This window comes from Drosophila erecta, unplaced genomic scaffold (genome assembly GCF_003286155.1).
Source record: "Drosophila erecta strain 14021-0224.00,06,07 unplaced genomic scaffold, DereRS2 tig00000126-arrow-pilon, whole genome shotgun sequence".
Lineage (NCBI taxonomy): Eukaryota > Metazoa > Arthropoda > Insecta > Diptera > Drosophilidae > Drosophila > Drosophila erecta.
In genome coordinates, this window is record NW_020825209.1 from 8773627 (window position 1) to 8791781 (window position 18155).

Below are 18155 nucleotides of genomic sequence, written 5' to 3' on the forward strand. Positions count from 1 at the left end.
TTTTTGCAAAGCGACATCGCGCGGTTAAGCTCGCGGAAAGCTTTGTACCTTTTTGAAATTAAATAATCTGTATGCTGAATAAACATTCAAAAAATATGTATGCATCGATTTTGAGAGCTCAAGACGGTGTATCTGTATTGCCAACTTTGATTTAATTGCATTTTCTTGTTCCTTTGGAAACGTGCAACCTTTTTGCTTCATGAAATGTCCTGCAAAAATGTGCGAGCATTGCATTTGAACACACTGACACAGATCCATAAATAAGTACGGATTGATTGACACTTAAGCCACATTTATTGCGGTCACCCACCGCACGACGAGCTTTTTGCTTTTTGCCGGCAAAACGGTGCCCAAGTAGCACACATTCAAAAATCAATTCAATTCAGAATCAACATTTATTAATCAACTCTATGACTTCATATTGGACCATGAGAACTCCTTCTTGTACATTCCATAGGCCCACCAGTACAGTAGGTTCAGAAATGCGAAGGACATGGGGAAGGCAATACGCGCCACCCTATCGATTAGGGATACACTATTGACATAGCAGTTGGCGCCACCTTGTTCGCTCTTTTGGGCCGCCGCGTTGCGTTCTCGTTGTTTCCGGAAACTGTTGTCGCTCTTCAGGCACATCCACATCTGATGCAAGCGGGAAACGGCCGGGGCCTCCGTTTGGGTGGTTCTCTCCATGGTGTTTGGCAGGATGTACGATGGGTCCTGACAAATACAAGAATTTCAGGGGTTTTTCTCAGCCTTTAAACTTAACTCACGTTATATGTGGGGCAGAACATGGCGTTTCTCTTGAGAAAACCAGCTCCAGCAAGTGAGTTCTGTAACGATACCTCATACTCCAGCCCGAGGGCGTCGTTTTTGTTGCACACACAGACGCCGCTTTTGGACTCAACGGACTCACTAGCTCCGGCCTCGTTTTCATCATTCTCGCTACCATTGCTGGAGTCCTCATCCGCAAATGGATCAGCGTCAGCTTCAGCTTCACCATCACCATCGACCTCACCGCCATGATCCGATAATGAGTTGGCTATGCAGATGTCCTCCCACTGATCCTCCAGCTGAGGACTCTCTCCGCTTCCGAGTTTCGTGAAGTAGTGGACCCCGGCAAATTCCAACAGGGTGGCAATGCAGTAAAGGAAGCTCATCAATAGAAACCAATCCAAAGCTGTGGCGTACTTGACTTTTGGCAAATCGGTTCGTGAGTCCAGACTAATGGTGGATAGGGTCAGCACTGAGGTCACGCACAGACTCACTCTGTCACTGGTGGCTTCGCGATGTATCCAGAAGGAGACCCATGACAAAACCACGATCAGTATACAGGGAACATATACCTAAACCGCATCGTGAGCACTAATTAGTTAAATATGCGAAAGTTTAGGGAATGCTTAGGAGGCTTACAGGGATTTTAGACAATCTATACAGTAATAATGTGTTCTTACTTGAATGAGGAAATATCCTGTGTGTCGTTTGAGATTAAAAGCCACATGCAGGACTGAAAAATCGCCTTCGCGACGAACTGTTGTAAAATTGCGATGCATCATGCTAATGAGATCAAATTGATTCAGAGTCATTCCTGGAACAAAGGACACTGCATCGTCCTGATTTTTCCATTCATAGATTAGCTGTTGGTTGATATAGCCATCTAATGAATTGAAAGTAATATGCATGGATATGATAGGGCGAATATATAAATGTTAATAAACTTACAACTTCCAATTACTAGAGGGCATGATTGTCTGTCCATTGGAAAGTTTTGCAACTCCATGGGACATGTAGCCTTAATTGTTAGTCTATATTACCCAAAAACATTGATTATTTATGGAATTTGGGAAGAAATTTCTTAACATACCTCATTGAATAAAGAATCCCACCATTCTGATCCAGTCTGAGCAATTTGTTGGGCACAGTAATCATGTGAATTTGCGAGTGTTTGCCGTTGTAAAAATATGTGTCAGGCCTCCAGATCTTGTCCAGCATTTTGATGCTCAGCGATAGGCTCTTGATGGGTCCTTTAAAGCTCAACCGCTTGTCCCGCCAATACTGCCTGAAATAGCAGTCCATCGAGTAGTCCATGTCCAGCTCAGACACGGGACCCATGCTCCGGATGAGGATGTTCGTTTGCACCACCGTCGGAACTCCTTGGCCATGAGTGGGAAGTTGGGATTGTTCGTAGCGCTTGAGGAGGTTTTCCAAAAGCATTGAAATATTACGGCTTAGCATGTCGGCCGCTGCCTTTCGTCGAACTCGTCTTTGATTGGAAATCTCGGAGAAATAACTTAAGTTTGTGGGGCTTTGGCTCCGGTTAAGCGATCCATTTGAATTTGGCTTTGGCGATGGCAATATGCGAAAGGAATTGAAGATTCTTGAGCTAAACTCATTTGTTATATTCGGCATTTTTGTTAAAATCGTCGAGGGCCCCAAAGTCTTTATATACAGAAGATCTGAGGAAGTAGCATCCTCACACGTACAGAGGTGGATTATACATCTGAAACATTGATATAAGTTTGAATAAATTATCTGCTGTTCTTGGGTTCATTCACTTCCGCCCAGAGTGTAGGGATTATAAAATCAATCGACTCTTTGTCAACTTTTATTGATTGCTTTCCGTTTTAGCTAAATCACATGCCGTTGTGGGCTGCATTTTCAAACTTGGGTACTTAGGCATGGATTAATATTTCAAAGCTGCAAGTGTCAGTCAAATTAATTTGAGGCGGCACTTAGCTTGATTATGTTTTGTATACGCGAAATTTTCTTGAGTACTTAGTATACAGAAAGATGCATCCAAATCTAGAATCTAGTTAAAGAACTAACTTCTGTTGAAAAACTTACCCGAATATAATGAATAGAACTAGCAATACTCGAACCATTTTTAACATCACTCTGTGCTTAACGGACTTTATTGGATATATTTTTTACTGGATGTACTTTTTTTTTATAGCACAGCACACCGAAATCCTGACATTCTCATCACTATTTGGACTTGTCCGTATTGAAGGTGCTGCACGTTGTGACATGCTTTATATAATGCTGCATCAATAGCCGCTGGCACAGTTTGTATTCGCCATGCGCAAAGCATGTTGCAATTAAGTCAAGACGCCTTTTACTTTGTGTCCATTAGTGGTAAAACCCTTTTTTCGCATTAGAACAGGCAGCACGCATGAAATTTAAGCGACGCCTGGTACATTAGATGATTGCAAAAAAATCACAGGCCTTGGCGTGGAAAAGTTCTCTAAATGGAATGGAAAATATTCTAAATTACTTTTTTGTAGAAGTTAATTTTTAATAAATTATTATAAAAAATTAGGTAGCGGGTTTTTTCTTTTAAGTAAAATATACATTAATTTTGGCTAAACGAATGAACATTATTTCAACATAACATAATGAAAAACTGCAAGATCGCATTTCGATCCAGCCAAGGTCCACGAACTCTAGATACGAATGCACTTTTCCGCTCTAAATTGGAGCATTGACCTAGGTCCTAGCATCCACTACAGTGACGAATACGACGAGCTTTTGCCGGCAACAACCATGCTTGAGCCAAGCGATCTTTCAATCAGACCGGATTCTATTAGCGGTTGTTAGAAATGTTTTAAAAGTATATGGATTTATTATAAGTATTATTTCCGGCCAAAAGTTTATCGCGTAAGCAAGTTTTGTATAAAACATGGCAAGAAGGTGGAGAAGCCCAGCTGGGCTTTTGTAAAGCTCATCACGATGAAGCTTTCGGGTCCCATTATCCTGATGTCCAACTTGTATATCTCCGCTTTCACTCTAATCTGTGAACGGTGCCAAATACAATGGGATACCTAGAAATACTTACGTACCGATGTGCACTCAAACAAATTAGGCAATTGCACTTTTATGTCGTTAATTTTCAAAATGAAAGTCGAACAACACATAAAATAAAACACACATTGGATACACTAAGTAAATTCGTAACAACATTTAATGTAGATATTACCACATATATCCAGAATGATCATCCCCGATGGTAAACATTTCCTTACATTTTGCATTCTCGATAAAAACACGAAACCTTTAACTCTTTTAGTACCTTTACAAAAATTACAATCTATTCTGGCCAAAATTATGATACCCTCTCGATTCAGCGTAAAAATTCCAAGAACATAGGAAATTCATAAATTAGAAAAAAATATGAGACGAAAATCATGTTGCCCCGAAATTGTTGAGCAAATAAAAGAATGCTTCTTTGTGTATTTAATAGTTTATACATCTGCAAGCAAAAAATATATTTACAAACACGGATAGAAAACTTAAGTTACCAGATATTTTGCCGAATCCCTGAATGGAATTAAGTTCGCGATTTTCGTCTTCAAACAAAACCCGTTTAATAACATTTATGTGAACCATGGGAACCAAACGATGTTTGTATTCCTTGGGCTCTGGAAATTGTTGTTAACACCTCTTCGTTTAATTACGTTTGCATACATTACAATTCTGCATACAGACTTAAATCAACAGTCTAGCACATACATGTACAAAATAAGAGAACTGGAAGTTTTTCGACATTTGCACTTAATGCGCCGCGGAAACGGAAATCGCTGAAGAACTTCCGCTTACACTGTGTTGTTTATGATTGGACTTGACAATGATTTTATCATTGGCAATCAGACATAAACATAAACGTGAACCATGTCATGGTCATTTCAATTTTCAATATCGATTTCGTGATCAGCAAACAAAAAACGCGCCCAACAGTAGGATATTGTTTTGTTTCAAAGTTGAAGCACCCGAATTACTTAATAGTTATTACTTATTATTACAAAATAGGAAAATAATTTAGTGATTACATAATTGAATAATATATCATATTACATATATAATATATTCATTTTGTATTATCTTAAAACCCCCTTATTTTGAGCTTTAACAGGACACGTTTGCACTTTCACATAAAAAAAAAATACAGAATTTTCTACTGGGGTTTCAAGAGCAAATTAAAAACAGTTGTTTTTTTCACATTTACAATCAAATCAATCACGATTATGGCATGAATCGGTAAATGGTTTCAGAGAATCCCGTTTTGTCGGCCATTAACTATTTATGCCAGCTATGTGATAGTCGAGAGCGTTGTCAGTTGGATTGTTTTTGTTGAGGGCGACGCCATCGGGGATGGAGTCGGGACAAAGAGGCTCGAGGAAGCCGTCTCCGTGGTCAGACTGCGCTCCTCGTAGACCCCGGCTCGTTCCTGCTGAAAGGATTGCAATTATACTCGCGCACTTTCGACTGAATCCTATATATCTTACATGGGTTTTGTCGTACTTAAAACGCTTCCATATATTCGTCTTCGGTTCCATCGGCGTGCCATCAACGTTGTAGTTTGGATTTGAGAAGGTTAGTACAGATCTGCTGGAGCCGCGGGAATTGCGTTTGTTTTTCTTCTTGCTCGTGTTGAAAGCAAGCACTGTAAATATAGGACAATAAGTATGATATGAATATTGGGTTCGAAAATAAATGTATATCATTGTGAAGGCCATAGAAATCTCCAGATGTGTACGACTCCTCACAAGGTGTCTAAAAGTATGCCACAATCTTAAGTATCCAGAGATTTCTTTAGCACCTCTGAATATAAAAATGTTCTTACTGAATATAACAAGTATTATGATGACCACCATAACAATGACCACGCCCAGCGCCACGAGGACAAAGAACTCCCTCTCCTGATCGCTCTTCTTCGTATGGCCATCATCACCATGGTTATTGGACTCGCCCAGTAGCTCAGGCGGTGTGGAATCATCGGTGGATTCGTCGGAATATTCCAGCAATTGATCGTTCTCCAAATTGGCGTGCACCAGAACTTTTGGCTTGACGGAGCATGCCACACCTTTGGGATCCATCACATCCGGACAGGCACACACGTAGTCCACATTGCGATTAAGACAGAGATGCGTACAGCCTCCATTATCCTGGGCACAGTGATTCACACTCTTGGGTTGACGGTTCAGCGAGACAGCGCGTATATCCAGTGCGCCACTTAGGGCATCGCGCACCTCAAACGGATTGCCATACCCAGTTCGCTGCAGTTTCTGAGACCGATACACCGACTTGTTATACCAGTCCGTCCAGAATATGCTATTTTCAAACTAAATTAAAGTTGCTTATTAGTGTATCTGAAGAGGAACACAAGTAGTCGTCCTTACCAAAGTCAGACCAAAAGGATGCGGTGCATAAGGAACAATGGTCTGACGACGTTTGCCATTAAAATCAACCTGGCCGATGTTGTCCTCCAAGGCGTCGGCCCACAGCAACCGGCGATTGCTACAAAATAAACATGATATAATTTTAATAGATTATGCAAATTTAGGCACCGCATAGAGTAACTAACGTGAAATCAATGGTAAGGCCTGTTGGGAACCCGATTCCGGATGTGATAATCACCGTGCGATTTGAGCCATCCAAGTAGCTGCGCTCGATTTTCGCAGGCGAGCTCCAATCCGACCAAAACAGGTAGCTAGAAGGGCATCGTAGCATATTCATCGTTAATTGCAAATAGTAACTGCGTGATATAGCTGCTCTTACGCTTTCTTTGGATGCACAATAAGTGACCGTGGGTCGCCCAAATTATCCTCGACGATCCTCTTGCGACAGCTGCCATCAAGTCGAGATACTTCGATTAGTTTGCGATCAGTATCGGACCAATACAGGTTATCCGCAATCCAGTCGACGGCTATGCCGTTGGGCGTGAGCACATCCGTACCGACAATCACCTTGCTTTCGGTTAGGTTCAATAGGTTAACTCTACGAATAACATCCAAGTTAACATCGGCAAAGAAGAGTAAGTTCTTTCGGTAGTGGTAATCGAGTACGACCGCTCCATGCACTCCGTTTATGGGCAAAACGACGTCCATGAAATCCCCAGAATTCAACGAAATCATGCCAATCCCCGAACGCAAGGCGATAAGAAGATAGTCCTGAAAGAATTATGTACGTCTTTAGTTGGGCCTGCTAATAGTTAGGATGGGAGTTAAATACCTCTGGTAAATTCTGACACTGGGTTGTGCTGTTCTGGCGCAGTCGCAATCCAATGGGACACTGACACGAATATCCAGATGGATTACGTAGACATAGATGCGAACAGTTTCCATTGTTGTTTCCACAGGCATTTTTCATCGTGGATTGATTCTGATTCTGATTGATGATCTTGATGTCCATCAGTCCGTCGATGTTGGTGATTATATCCCGCTTAGCACTGATATTACGTCTTTCCGTCATGTGCAACGCCTTCGACTTCCAGTCGGTCCAGTAAATATTATCATCCGATAGAGCTAGAGCGTACGGATGGTGCAGCGATGACATGATCAACTTGCGTTGGTTTCCGGTATAATCGCAAGAGTCGATGGTCTTCAGGCGAGCATCGACCCAGTAGATTCGCTTGCTCTTCAAATCCAGTGACAGCCCGTTGGGCCATCCAAGATTGGCGGTCACAATGCGAGACCTCTCGTTGCCATCCAAATGGGATCTCTCAATCTTGCGATAGTGCCCCCAGTCGGTCCAAAACAAGAGGCCGGCTTCGTAATCCAAAGCCAAGCCACGTGGCGACTCCAGGTCCTTGTATGCAATCACATGTCGATTACTACCATCCAGACTTGCCACTTCAATGGTGTGACGACCGGCATCGGCCCAATATATAGTACGGCCAATCGAATCGACAACCAGACCATCGGGATTCTCCAGACTATCGCCAACGATCTTCTGAACGTGCAGACCATCTGGACTCGAGCTCATGATCACGTTCTCAATGGTGTCCGACCAGTAGATGTAGCCCGTCTGCCGGTCGACATCCAGAGCCACCGCATTCGAGATCGGCGGCAGTGGAAGCACCACATCGATCAGGTGATCAAAATCCAATGAGATTTGCCTTATATCGATTCTGTGCGCGAACAGTATGTATTGCGTTGGTCCTTCGGAGCATGTGTGCCTATCCTCCTTCAGTTGAACTCCCACGGTGCAGGCACAGGTGTAGCTGGTGGGATTCAGGAGACACAGGTGGGAGCAACCTCCATTCAGCTTGTCGCACGCGTTAAAGATGCGCCTGCGAGTGCGATGGAACACCCGGATGTCCATCAGGTCCGTGCTATTGGCGATGATGACGTTGGTGTCCTTGCCAGTCAGCTTATTGGCGCTCATCACTGACTTGGTATCCCAATCTGTCCAAAACACACGGCCCTCGTTGACATCCAAGCCGAAGGGATGGCCAAGTCCGTCTGTGTGTAAGGCGAAGTATATTAGGTTACAAGTTGTATACATTGCTATTTGGAAGCGCTTATCTGGGGTTACCAAACTATTTAATTAGTGAACACTTACTGAGAATAACTTGGCGCCCGCTGCCATCAAAGTTCATGTTCTCCAACGTCTTTGTGCCACCATCAACAAAGTAGATCTTGCTTTTCTCGTAATCGATCGCCAGGCCATTGGGATAAATTAACTTCTTCGATGTTATGGTGACGCGCTCATGTCCATCCATGTTGGCACGTTCAATCATAGGATCATCGCCCCAATCCGACCAGAACATGAAGCCCTCTTAAAACGGAAGGAAATACAAATTAGCACAATAGATTTACCGCAAAATGTGGAAAATAATAACTGATTACATGTGTAAGAGCCCATTTACACTTTAAAACGCTTGCACATAATGAGGATGGAGGCATCTTTTTGGCGTTTTAAAAGGTAAATTGAGACATGCTTTCGAAAGTCAAAACCAGAGCCTACCTGAACATAGAACTCGAGTGTTTTAACTCTCTGGACTGAGTGTCACAGTGCAAGTGGTGAATCGACATTAACGAGTATAAGGAGTACCGAAAAGTACGTCCATTTCATGCAGGACTTTAGCAAGTATCTTAATGAATACAACGACATAAGGATCGATGTACTTTCTTACAGCTGTACACACCAATACATGACATAGATAAGTAAAACATGTTTAACTAACCAATCGGGTTTACAACGATATCCCGTGGCTTGTATAGCTTTTCCCATATGAGCAAGGTGCGCATCTTTCCGTTCGTGGTGGCGACCTCAATGCGATTCGTCGAGGGATCTGTCCAATAGAGTTTGTCGGTTATCCAGTCAAGTGCCAGACCCACTGGGGAAACTAGATTCGAGTGCACCACTCGCTGTTGGTAGCTTCCATTGAGATGCGCCTTATTGATGGTGCTGCGCTCCACGTCTGTCCAATAGATGAAGTCCGTGTCGCTGCACCAATCCAGGGCTACGGCATGTTTCAGGTTATCCAAGGGAACAATCATGTCAACGTCGTTGGGATCCGCTTGGTTGTCCCTCAGATGCCTCAAGCGTATGTCCTTTCGTCGCGCCACCAAAACCAGTTTATCGGCCGTACTCTTACAGGTCTTTCCATCCTCCTTCAGAGAAAGTCCAATGGGACATCCGCATCGTCGTGACGTCTTGTTTGGCAAACAGAGATGGGAACACCCGCCACGCAGACCTCGCCGATCCTTTTGGCAGCGATCGGCATACTCCGGCTGCCGAGCCGGATGATAGGCATGGATGTCCATCGGGAAATGGAAATTCTCATGGACCGCTCGGAACTCCTTCCCTGTTATCTTGTCTGCCGCCGACACAGTCTTGGTATTCCAGTCCGTCCAGTACATGGTGTCCTCGAAGAGAGTGAGGGCAAATGGATGTGGTAAATGGGTGCTGAGGATCTTGTTTCGATCACTGCCATCCAAATTGGAGCATTCGATGGCATGCTGCTTGGCATCAGCCCAGTAGATCTTGCTGTTGGGGAAGTCGATTGCCAGGCCATTTGGCCAGGTCACGCCCTTTGATATGATTACTTTTCGCTGTGTTCCATCCATGTAGGCGCGCTCTATCTTCGGATTCGGTCCCCAGTCACTCCAGAAGGCCAACGCCTCTCCCGGATGCACAACGATGGCACGGGGCTTGTCCAGATCGTAGGAAGCGATGACGGTGCGCAGGTTTCCCTGGAAATTGGAAACCTCCACACGCCTCGTGCCCGAATCCGTCCAGAATAGCAGATCGTGTATCCAGTCGACTGCTATGCCACCCGGCGACTCCAGACCCCATTTGATGACGTCTCGAACTCGCGTCCCATTCATATATACCATCTTGATGACATCGGTGGACACGTCGGACCAGAACATCAGGCCCTTGCGGTGGTGGAAGTCCAGTGCGATCGCATTGTGGAGTCCCTTCACAATCGCCGTATATCGGTTATTACTCAAAGTCACCCGTCGTATGTCCCAGCGGTTGGCCACCAGCAGGGTCATCGCACCACCCAGTGCTTTGCAGGATCTCAGATCTGGACGAAGTATGTAGCCCGTTTCGCAGGAGCACTTAAAGGAACCCATAGTGTTGTGGCATTTTTGGGAGCACACCGGACTGGTCAGGTACTGGCATTCATCTATATCCGTGCAGCTGATCAATCGTGGCATCACTTTAATATCGTTCGGAATACCCTGTAAACAATCGAGCACTTACTTGACTTTGTTCTTGTCCATGACATATCCAAGTCGACAGGCACACTCGTTCAATCCTGCAGTGGTTTCAATGCAGAGTTGCTCGCAAGGACTCGGCTCCGAACATTTTCGTTCCTTGGGACAGTCGGCCTCATCCTCGCCGGCCGGGCATTCGTTGTGGCCATCGCAAATATGCTTCTGATGGACACATATCCTGAAAATCACAATCGGGAATTGGGAATCGTATTGCTTCTTTTGTATGATCAATATAACTTACTTAAGATTTGTTAGGTTTTGTTTGGTTGGGCATAAAAATTGTCCCAGGTCGCATTGTAGGTGGCACTCAACTTCATCCTCTCCAGTAGCGCAGTCTGGATAGCCATCGCAGAGCCAGGTTTTCTGAATCGACAACAAGGGACTCAATGAGCAACAGAATGTGAGGCGTCTACATGAGTCATACCAGAATGCAGCGCCCATTGTTGCAAGTAAACTCATCCGATCCGCAAGTCAAGGGATGCTCCGAGCCAAGACTCCCGCAGTCGTTCTCGTCTTCTCCGCCGTCGCAATCCTGCTCCTTGTCACACTTCCAGCGCTTTGGGATACAGGTGCCATCGGCACACTTGTATTCGTTCGAGGTACATAGTGATGGTTTCTGGGGGCAATTCTCCTCGTCGCTCCAGTCGCCGCAGTCGTTGTCGCCATCGCAACGGAAGCGATTGAGGATACACTGGCCACTGGGACCTCCTGCCCCACCCAAGCCGCCGCGGCACTTGAACTCGCCCTCCGGACAGCTGTTTATAACCGCCGCGCACTTGAGCTCATCCGAGTTGTCATTGCAATCGTGCTCTCCATCACACCGGAAGGCCAGGGAGATGCAGTAGCCATCGTTGCAGGTGAAGTGCTCATCCGTGCAGGTGGTGCGGTTGCAGTGGGTCTCGTCGGAGAAGTCCTTGCAATCGTTCTCACCGTCGCAGACCCAGGTTCGTGGAATGCAGAATCCGTTGAGACACTCGAACTGATCCTCTGTACAGTTCGTCCTGGCTCCGCAGTGCGTCTCATCCGAGTAGTCTCCGCAGTCATCATCCCCATCGCAGAGCCAGTACTTGCTGATGCATCGAAAGGTTCGGGGGCACATCACATGTAGCCCGGTCTTCTCGCAATCCCTTTGCAAATTCGGCACTGCATCCTCCTCGGGATTGCAGTTCTCATTGGATTCATTCGAGCTCTGGCAGTTGGAGTACGCCTCACCCGGTTGACTGGGATCATCCTGCACCAGAACGGCCAGATTGACTCTAAAGGGCTTCTGTTTGTTAGTGGGCCCGCCGATAAAACCATCTCGACCACGTGAACTGATTCGATCAGCCTCGCGTATGCCGGCTACTTCGGTTCGACCCCGCTGGGCCCCAATGTTCCGGAACTTGGGAGTATCGTTCAAGTTGGTGCCACCGGGAGCTCTCGCCTTGGACGGCACAGACGATTCCATCGTATGCAATTTGTCCTCGCCACTGTGATGCACCTCCTGGCTATCCTCGTTAGTCTGCTGATAGGGCGGATAGTTGGAGACGGGAAAGAGCTTCTCGCCGAACTTGCTCAACTCCTCCGACAGCTGCTCCTCCCGCGACTCGTTGCCCGCCTCTAAATGCCCGATCCTGGCATCCGAGTGCAGCTGCTTGTGCTTATTCCAATCCCAACGACCCAGTGCGTTTGTCGGGTGAATTCCATAGTGGGGCGCGTTTCGTTTCACAGCAAGTTTCGTCAAGTCGCCTAGACCGAGACCTAGTCGCAGGATTTCAAAAGGTACCATTAGCCTTGCGATTTGTTTTAATTATATATTTAAAAAAAATACCCATTCTCCTTCAAAACTAACAGCAATTGCACCCATGCCATTGCAATTTCTTAACAAGATGCAAAAGATATGAAGGGAGCACGTTCAATACTTCTAATGTGATACATACAAAGGTGGGGTATTCAGTTAAAAGGTTTCCCAATAGTTTAAAAAGATCTCCCACACTACTCTGCTTTGAAAAAGTCAAAGTTAGCATACTAGCAATATCGTAAATTTAAAAGAAAAAGGGTCATTAAATTGGATGCTGGTCCTATGATGCACTGCATATACATATTACAGATTGCATGGTCACAGAAATATTTCAATTAAACCCCCCTTAGCGGAGAATTTTCTCAATTGGCTAGTTTTCGTGGGCAAGTGTTCATTGAGGAAAAGTGCTGTTGGTTGTAGCACAGCGTGGGCGTTAACAGGGATCCCCTCCCAGGACGAATCGTATCCGTATCCGAGGGCAATACTTACAGAGCCACACGAAGCATACCAATGGCCAAAAGGGAAAGGCTGTCAAATACATGTCCAGACATGTACACAAACTCGCCCACTCATAGGCACGTAACGTAGTAGCGGGGCGAGCTTTACTGCTTTTGCCTCCGAAGCATTTGCTGCTCTGCTAAGCGGATGCTGCTGCTGTTATGTTGCTCTCCGCTAACTGTTGTTTCGATTCTGCTAAGAGAAAGAGAGGGAAATGGGCGGGAGGGGGTAGAGAGAAGGAGGTTTTCGTATTGAGCGCTTGCGTATAACATATTTTGCTAACCGAGGCGGATCTAGAGTTTTGAATTTTTTTTTTTTTTGTGGGGCGGGGGAGGGGGCGTAATTTTTAAAATAATGAAATTCACTTAATAGTATTTTGTCTGGTTATTGGATGCATAATAAAAAGTTTTGGGCTTGGGGGAGGTGGGTTACTATGCGCAAAACCCGCCCACCTGATGTATATATGTTGTGTATATTTTACACTTAAGCACACTTGTTCTTTGCGTGGGTGTCACTCAATGGACTTTATTTTATTCATCTTATTTTTTAGCACTGGTGTTTTTAGCACGTCTGGTTTATTATTTGCTATTGTCTCACTGGGATGTTTACGATTTATGCACTTCTAAGTCAATACATTTAAAACATTGACTTGTACGCCCACAACATTTTTTGCATTACGTTGTCTCACTAAACGGAAGATTTAATCGCCAGAAGATTACTTTGTAGGTCCAGGACCCTTTCGATCCATTGAAATATCATGCGGCACTCCGCTCATAGCAGTACTTTATTCAATATATATCCTATTTATAAGTTGCGTGGGCTTGGCACTGAGTGTGGCATTTCCAAAATGTGTATAAAGGTGTTTATAACGTCCTGCGAAGTCCCCTCGCGAATGGATGCGATTTTTGGGACTTTGTTGGCATTTATGTATGTGTGTCATGCGCACCACACACGCGAACATATGCATATTAAACACAGTATTATTAAACAAAAGGAACCTCCTGAAACTTTGGCACTTTTCAATTCCAAGAATTTCGATTTCAAGACAAGAACAATTGAATCAGCTAATTGTTCAGCACACATTTGTGTGGGCAATTTACGTGAATGAAAATTATTTTCGTACAGCACGTCTCTTGTCTTCTTCGGCAATATAACGAATATAAAATTTCAGGGGATTACAGCATCCCTCTGACGGTAAGCGAAGTCGGCGGACGCGAGTGTTCCACTCAACTCTCGTGTGCTGTTAAAAGTTTTCTCTGAATCCTTAAGCTTTTTCTGGGAAGCAGAAGCTTTTGTCTGCGTTTCAAGAGTGGGGACAAATTCACTTGCAACAACTAAGTAGTTAGACGAATGCGAACACAATTAAGGATTGCAGTATTAATAGCGTTGCCAACGCTGCAGTTTTTCGGCGAACAACTTATCTTGCAAAAGCAAGACTGTGTCATTGGACATGGAACTACATTTTATTCTCAATGCGTACTTATTTACATATGTATGTATTTCATTTCTAAGAAGATGCAAAGGTTAATACTGTTTATCCTCAAGAAAATAGTGAAACAGTAATTTAATGCTATTTGTAAGCAGAAAAGTATCTTTAAGTGCAGCTGGAAAGCTTCAGAACAATCTGACATGTAAGCAACAGGTTCCAGGCATTTAAACGAAATTTAATAGGGTGTTTTGATCCCCATAAAACTTAGTTGGGTGAACTAAAACCAGTTAGTTTCGCATCACTGGCCATTTTGTCGTGGACCATGATCGTTATATGTATGACTTGCAAAATGATCGGCTATGCAGTGTCATCTTTACATGAATGCAAGGTGGCAACGTCGTAGCATATTATAGTATTTTTGATTTTGGTAAATCCAAGCTGGAATGATTGGAATATTTGAAAGATGTGAAACTGCGATCAAAAGTTAATTGATCGTTTAAAACAAAAAGCCCATTTAGACTAAAAAATAATTGCAATTTTGTAGGAGCTAAGAAGTGAGTTTCCACCCCTTTCACACCCCATCAAACCCATTTAAGAGAGTTTTTATTATTCTAAAATATAACACTTTACGCAAGATACTTCACCACCAAAAAAAAATTGAAAATAAATAAGGGGGTTCCCTTTTATATTCCGCTTACATTTCCCATCATAAAAAATACTAGTCATCGATGTAGATCGATATGCTTAACCGATCGCAGTGTGCAAAGGGTATAACTTCGAACATGGCAAGCCGAACTAGTTTTTTTTAATAGAAGGTGTAACTATCTGGTTCAATGGTTCAATGCTTTGTCCACGCCGGTTAAGTGGCAAACGTGTGCAAGTTCGAGTATACTTTTTTAATAATTAAGTTGAATTACTCTATGGAGTACTGTGCAGCCTGTAAATAAAACGAATTAGTCGGAATGTGCTAATTCCAAGAATAGGCGCAAGTGAAAACGTGTGTTCTCGAGCTGATCATACATAGCCATGTATGTACATGTACATAAGTACATAGTGTGAGATGAAAAACTTATTTCTGAGCAGGTCGAATTGTAAATAAAGACGTGCAATGTGCTTACGAATAAATCAAACAGATAGGGTTATATGCCATATTCCTGTGTTCACACAGGACCAAATATATATAAGCCAGCAGTGTGCCCATACTTGAGCAAATACTTGAATTATATGTGAAAAAAAGGTTGCAATATACATATGTATGTACTTATGTATGATCTTTTTTTTGTACGCAGTATTCCCATATCGGAGTTACACAAAGTTCCTGATAAATCGGCGGACATAAATGGCTTGAGGGTGACGCGAGAGAGAACCCCAAAGCTTTACACCGAACCTCTGGCCGAAACAATGGATCTTTTATGCTCGGAAAACATAGTCTATGAATCTGATTCATCATTGTATCGTTTGAACAAACGCCAACAGCAAATGTCCACGCCGGCGATCATCCGGGATTCAACATCGATATGTTCGCCCATGGGAGCCGGGGAATCCGATCCCCATCCCGATGCCCAGAACAACGCCGTTGTGTGCAATATGAAGGAGTTAGTGTATATATACGCATCGGTGGACTCGGCTGCAAAGAATCCAGAAGAATTGAAGCCCCCTCCACCGCCACCACCACCGCCGCCGCCACCACCAACAGCGACCCAATCTATCCTAATTTATCCGCGTTTCATCAGCCAAGATCCACCGACGTCACATTGCCAACGCTTCGACGATCGCCTGGCCACTACAGCCGATCCACCCGCAACCGATAACGTGAACACCGCCATCGGGGATCCCACATTGTACTCGGATCGGTGTCTGGAGAACTTCCTCAAGGTCGAGGAGAAGCACCACAAGATTGCCGACACGTACTTTAGCATCCAGAAGGATATTACGCCACCGATGCGCAAAATTGTCGCTGAATGGATGATGGAAGTGAGTAATCAAGCGAAATGTAGATAAAGAATTAAAATCAAATTGAGCTAACCGCCTGTCGTATGCTCTATATTTATAATCTTTTTGAAAAAATACTTGATTACATAAATTATTACATATAACTGATTGACCAATTTGCAATCTGAGTAGATATATTATATATAAAATTGTTTTGCTCCAACAAAGTTAATTCCAAAAATCTACTTTCCGAGATATTAAAGTTTATAGAAAGTGCATATACCAAGCTGTTAAGTGAATATCCATCCGTAATGTGAACAATACAAAATTGTAATATTAATTCTGATTTGACTTTCTGATTGTAGAACGGACTTTGGATTTAATAGTATTTTATTTATTCATATTTCGTATAGTAGTCCCTACCTCACACACATTGTAATATGTCACTCACTTTTCCACTCATTAATTGAATGCTTGCATTATGTTCACAGGTGTGTGCTGAAGAAAATTGCCAGGAAGAGGTCGTATTACTGGCATTGAATTACATGGATCGATTTCTCTCGAGCAAATCAGTACGCAAGACCCATCTACAAATATTGGCCGCAGCTTGCCTTTTACTGGCTTCAAAGCTCCGTGAACCCAGCTGTCGTGCTCTCTCGGTGGATCTACTGGTTGTTTATACGGACAACAGCATTTATAAGGATGATTTGATTGTACGTACATTCCTTGTTAAGCAATACCTACCATGAACGAACCATTTTATTTCAATCTTAAGAAATGGGAGCTGTATGTGCTCAGCCGCTTGGGCTGGGACCTCTCATCGGTGACTCCTTTGGACTTTCTTGAGCTTCTGATGATGCGCCTGCCGATAGGAAGTAAAAACTTCCCGGACATAAACATTGGAAAAGTGCGGGGACATGCTCAGGCATTTATATCACTGGCAGCAAAAGGTAAGCCATATAAGTCCATAAGTCCATAACTTAAAGTACTAAAGATTTTTCTCCCCCTTTGAAGAACATAAATTCGCCAAGTTCTCGGCCAGCACCATAGCTGCCTCAAGCATAGCTGCATCGATGAACGGCTTAAAGTGGCATCTGCGCTCGGGACACAACCTGCACTTCCTCCTGAGTCTTATGACCGATCTGACCAGCGTGGAGCAAGTGAGTATGGCAAAGGAGCAGCGTTGGTATGTAGCACTCATTTGTGTTCTTATGAACAGGCTCAGGTGCAGGATTGCATGTTGCACATGGAGGACATCTTTAAAGAGCACAGTCGGAATCTGGAGCCATTTCTAGTGAACATTGACCCAGAACAAATGTCAACATTATACTACAAGGGTCGCTTCCAAATACACCAATCGCAGCACCTCTCGCAAATCTCAATAAGATCCATGCCGCTGCCGAAGGCTCCAGCCGACTGCGCGGAGCAGCATCAGCAGCAGCACAACTTTGGGTCGGCAGCGCCACATCGAACGCATACGTGCAAGATGCAGGCGCAGGCTCAAAACGAGATACAAGACGTTACATTTTGAGGTGTCAAATGATAGTTATACCAGGTTTAAGTTTAAACTATACATTACTCTATTTTTACTACTGTATAGGATCCTAATAGTCCGATCACCGTAAGATTGGCGAATATCACGACACTACTTACATCTAAACCGATGTATTGCATATTTACCCAACTTTTTTTTTTACCAAACTATGGGTTTTTATTGTAACTATCATAAATATTCTGTATAAAATAGTTTTAAATAATCATCGTGAAACTTTAAAATGGATGAAACATAAAAACGAGACTGATTGTAAGCAGTAAAGCAACATTTTATTTTTGTATATAAGCTTTTCGAAATCCTGCACAGATAACCAAAAAAGAACGAACTATTAAATGCAAGTTTTACAAAAACCATCCAACATAAAGAGAATAACAATATGTTAAAGTTAAATTTGAATAATAATAATTTTAATTGGTAAATAAATGATAGGAAAAAGCATTTGATGTGTATCAATAT

General features: G+C 43.6%; 3 protein-coding genes across 8 annotated transcripts; 1 reads left to right on the forward strand and 2 right to left on the reverse strand.

Annotated features, from left to right (window-relative positions):
- Positions 1–378: 378 nt before the first annotated feature.
- On the reverse strand, positions 379–3016 carry LOC6550707 (gamma-aminobutyric acid receptor subunit alpha-2). Its single transcript, XM_001977971.3, has 6 exons — positions 2842–3016; positions 1862–2497; positions 1720–1802; positions 1452–1654; positions 771–1343; positions 379–717 (listed from the first exon to the last, which is right to left on the reverse strand). The coding sequence occupies exons 1-6, from the start codon at positions 2886–2888 to the stop codon at positions 409–411; spliced, it is 1851 nt and encodes a 616-aa protein (XP_001978007.2). The 5' UTR covers positions 2889–3016; the 3' UTR covers positions 379–408.
- Positions 3017–3981: 965 nt separating this feature from the next.
- Positions 3982–14035, reverse strand: LOC6550708 (low-density lipoprotein receptor-related protein 4). 3 transcript variants are annotated; one of them, XM_015155225.2, is made up of 14 exons: positions 13907–14035; positions 12775–12975; positions 10930–12245; positions 10747–10868; positions 10492–10683; positions 8963–10428; positions 8338–8553; positions 7006–8237; positions 6553–6944; positions 6359–6484; positions 6174–6291; positions 5618–6116; positions 5280–5437; positions 3982–5221 (listed from the first exon to the last, which is right to left on the reverse strand). In XM_015155225.2, exons 2-14 carry the CDS (start codon positions 12824–12826, stop codon positions 5084–5086), a joined length of 6027 nt encoding a protein of 2008 aa, XP_015010711.1. In that variant the 5' UTR covers positions 12827–12975; positions 13907–14035; the 3' UTR covers positions 3982–5083. The 3 variants fall into 3 exon arrangements, with proteins under 3 accessions (XP_015010711.1, XP_001978008.1, XP_026838040.1); XM_001977972.3 differs by having other exon boundaries at positions 3982–5224; XM_026982239.1 differs by lacking the exon at positions 13907–14035 and adding an exon at positions 13236–13701 and having other exon boundaries at positions 12775–12978.
- Positions 14036–15009: 974 nt separating this feature from the next.
- On the forward strand, positions 15010–18003 carry LOC6550709 (G1/S-specific cyclin-D2). 4 transcript variants are annotated; one of them, XM_026982236.1, is made up of 6 exons: positions 15010–15303; positions 15502–16186; positions 16636–16857; positions 16920–17094; positions 17159–17304; positions 17364–18003. In XM_026982236.1, exons 2-6 carry the CDS (start codon positions 15614–15616, stop codon positions 17673–17675), a joined length of 1428 nt encoding a protein of 475 aa, XP_026838037.1. In that variant the 5' UTR covers positions 15010–15303; positions 15502–15613; the 3' UTR covers positions 17676–18003. The 4 variants fall into 4 exon arrangements, with proteins under 4 accessions (XP_026838037.1, XP_001978009.1, XP_026838036.1 ...); XM_001977973.3 differs by having other exon boundaries at positions 15010–15240; XM_026982235.1 differs by having other exon boundaries at positions 15275–15295.
- The last annotated feature ends 152 nt before the right edge of the window (positions 18004–18155 follow it).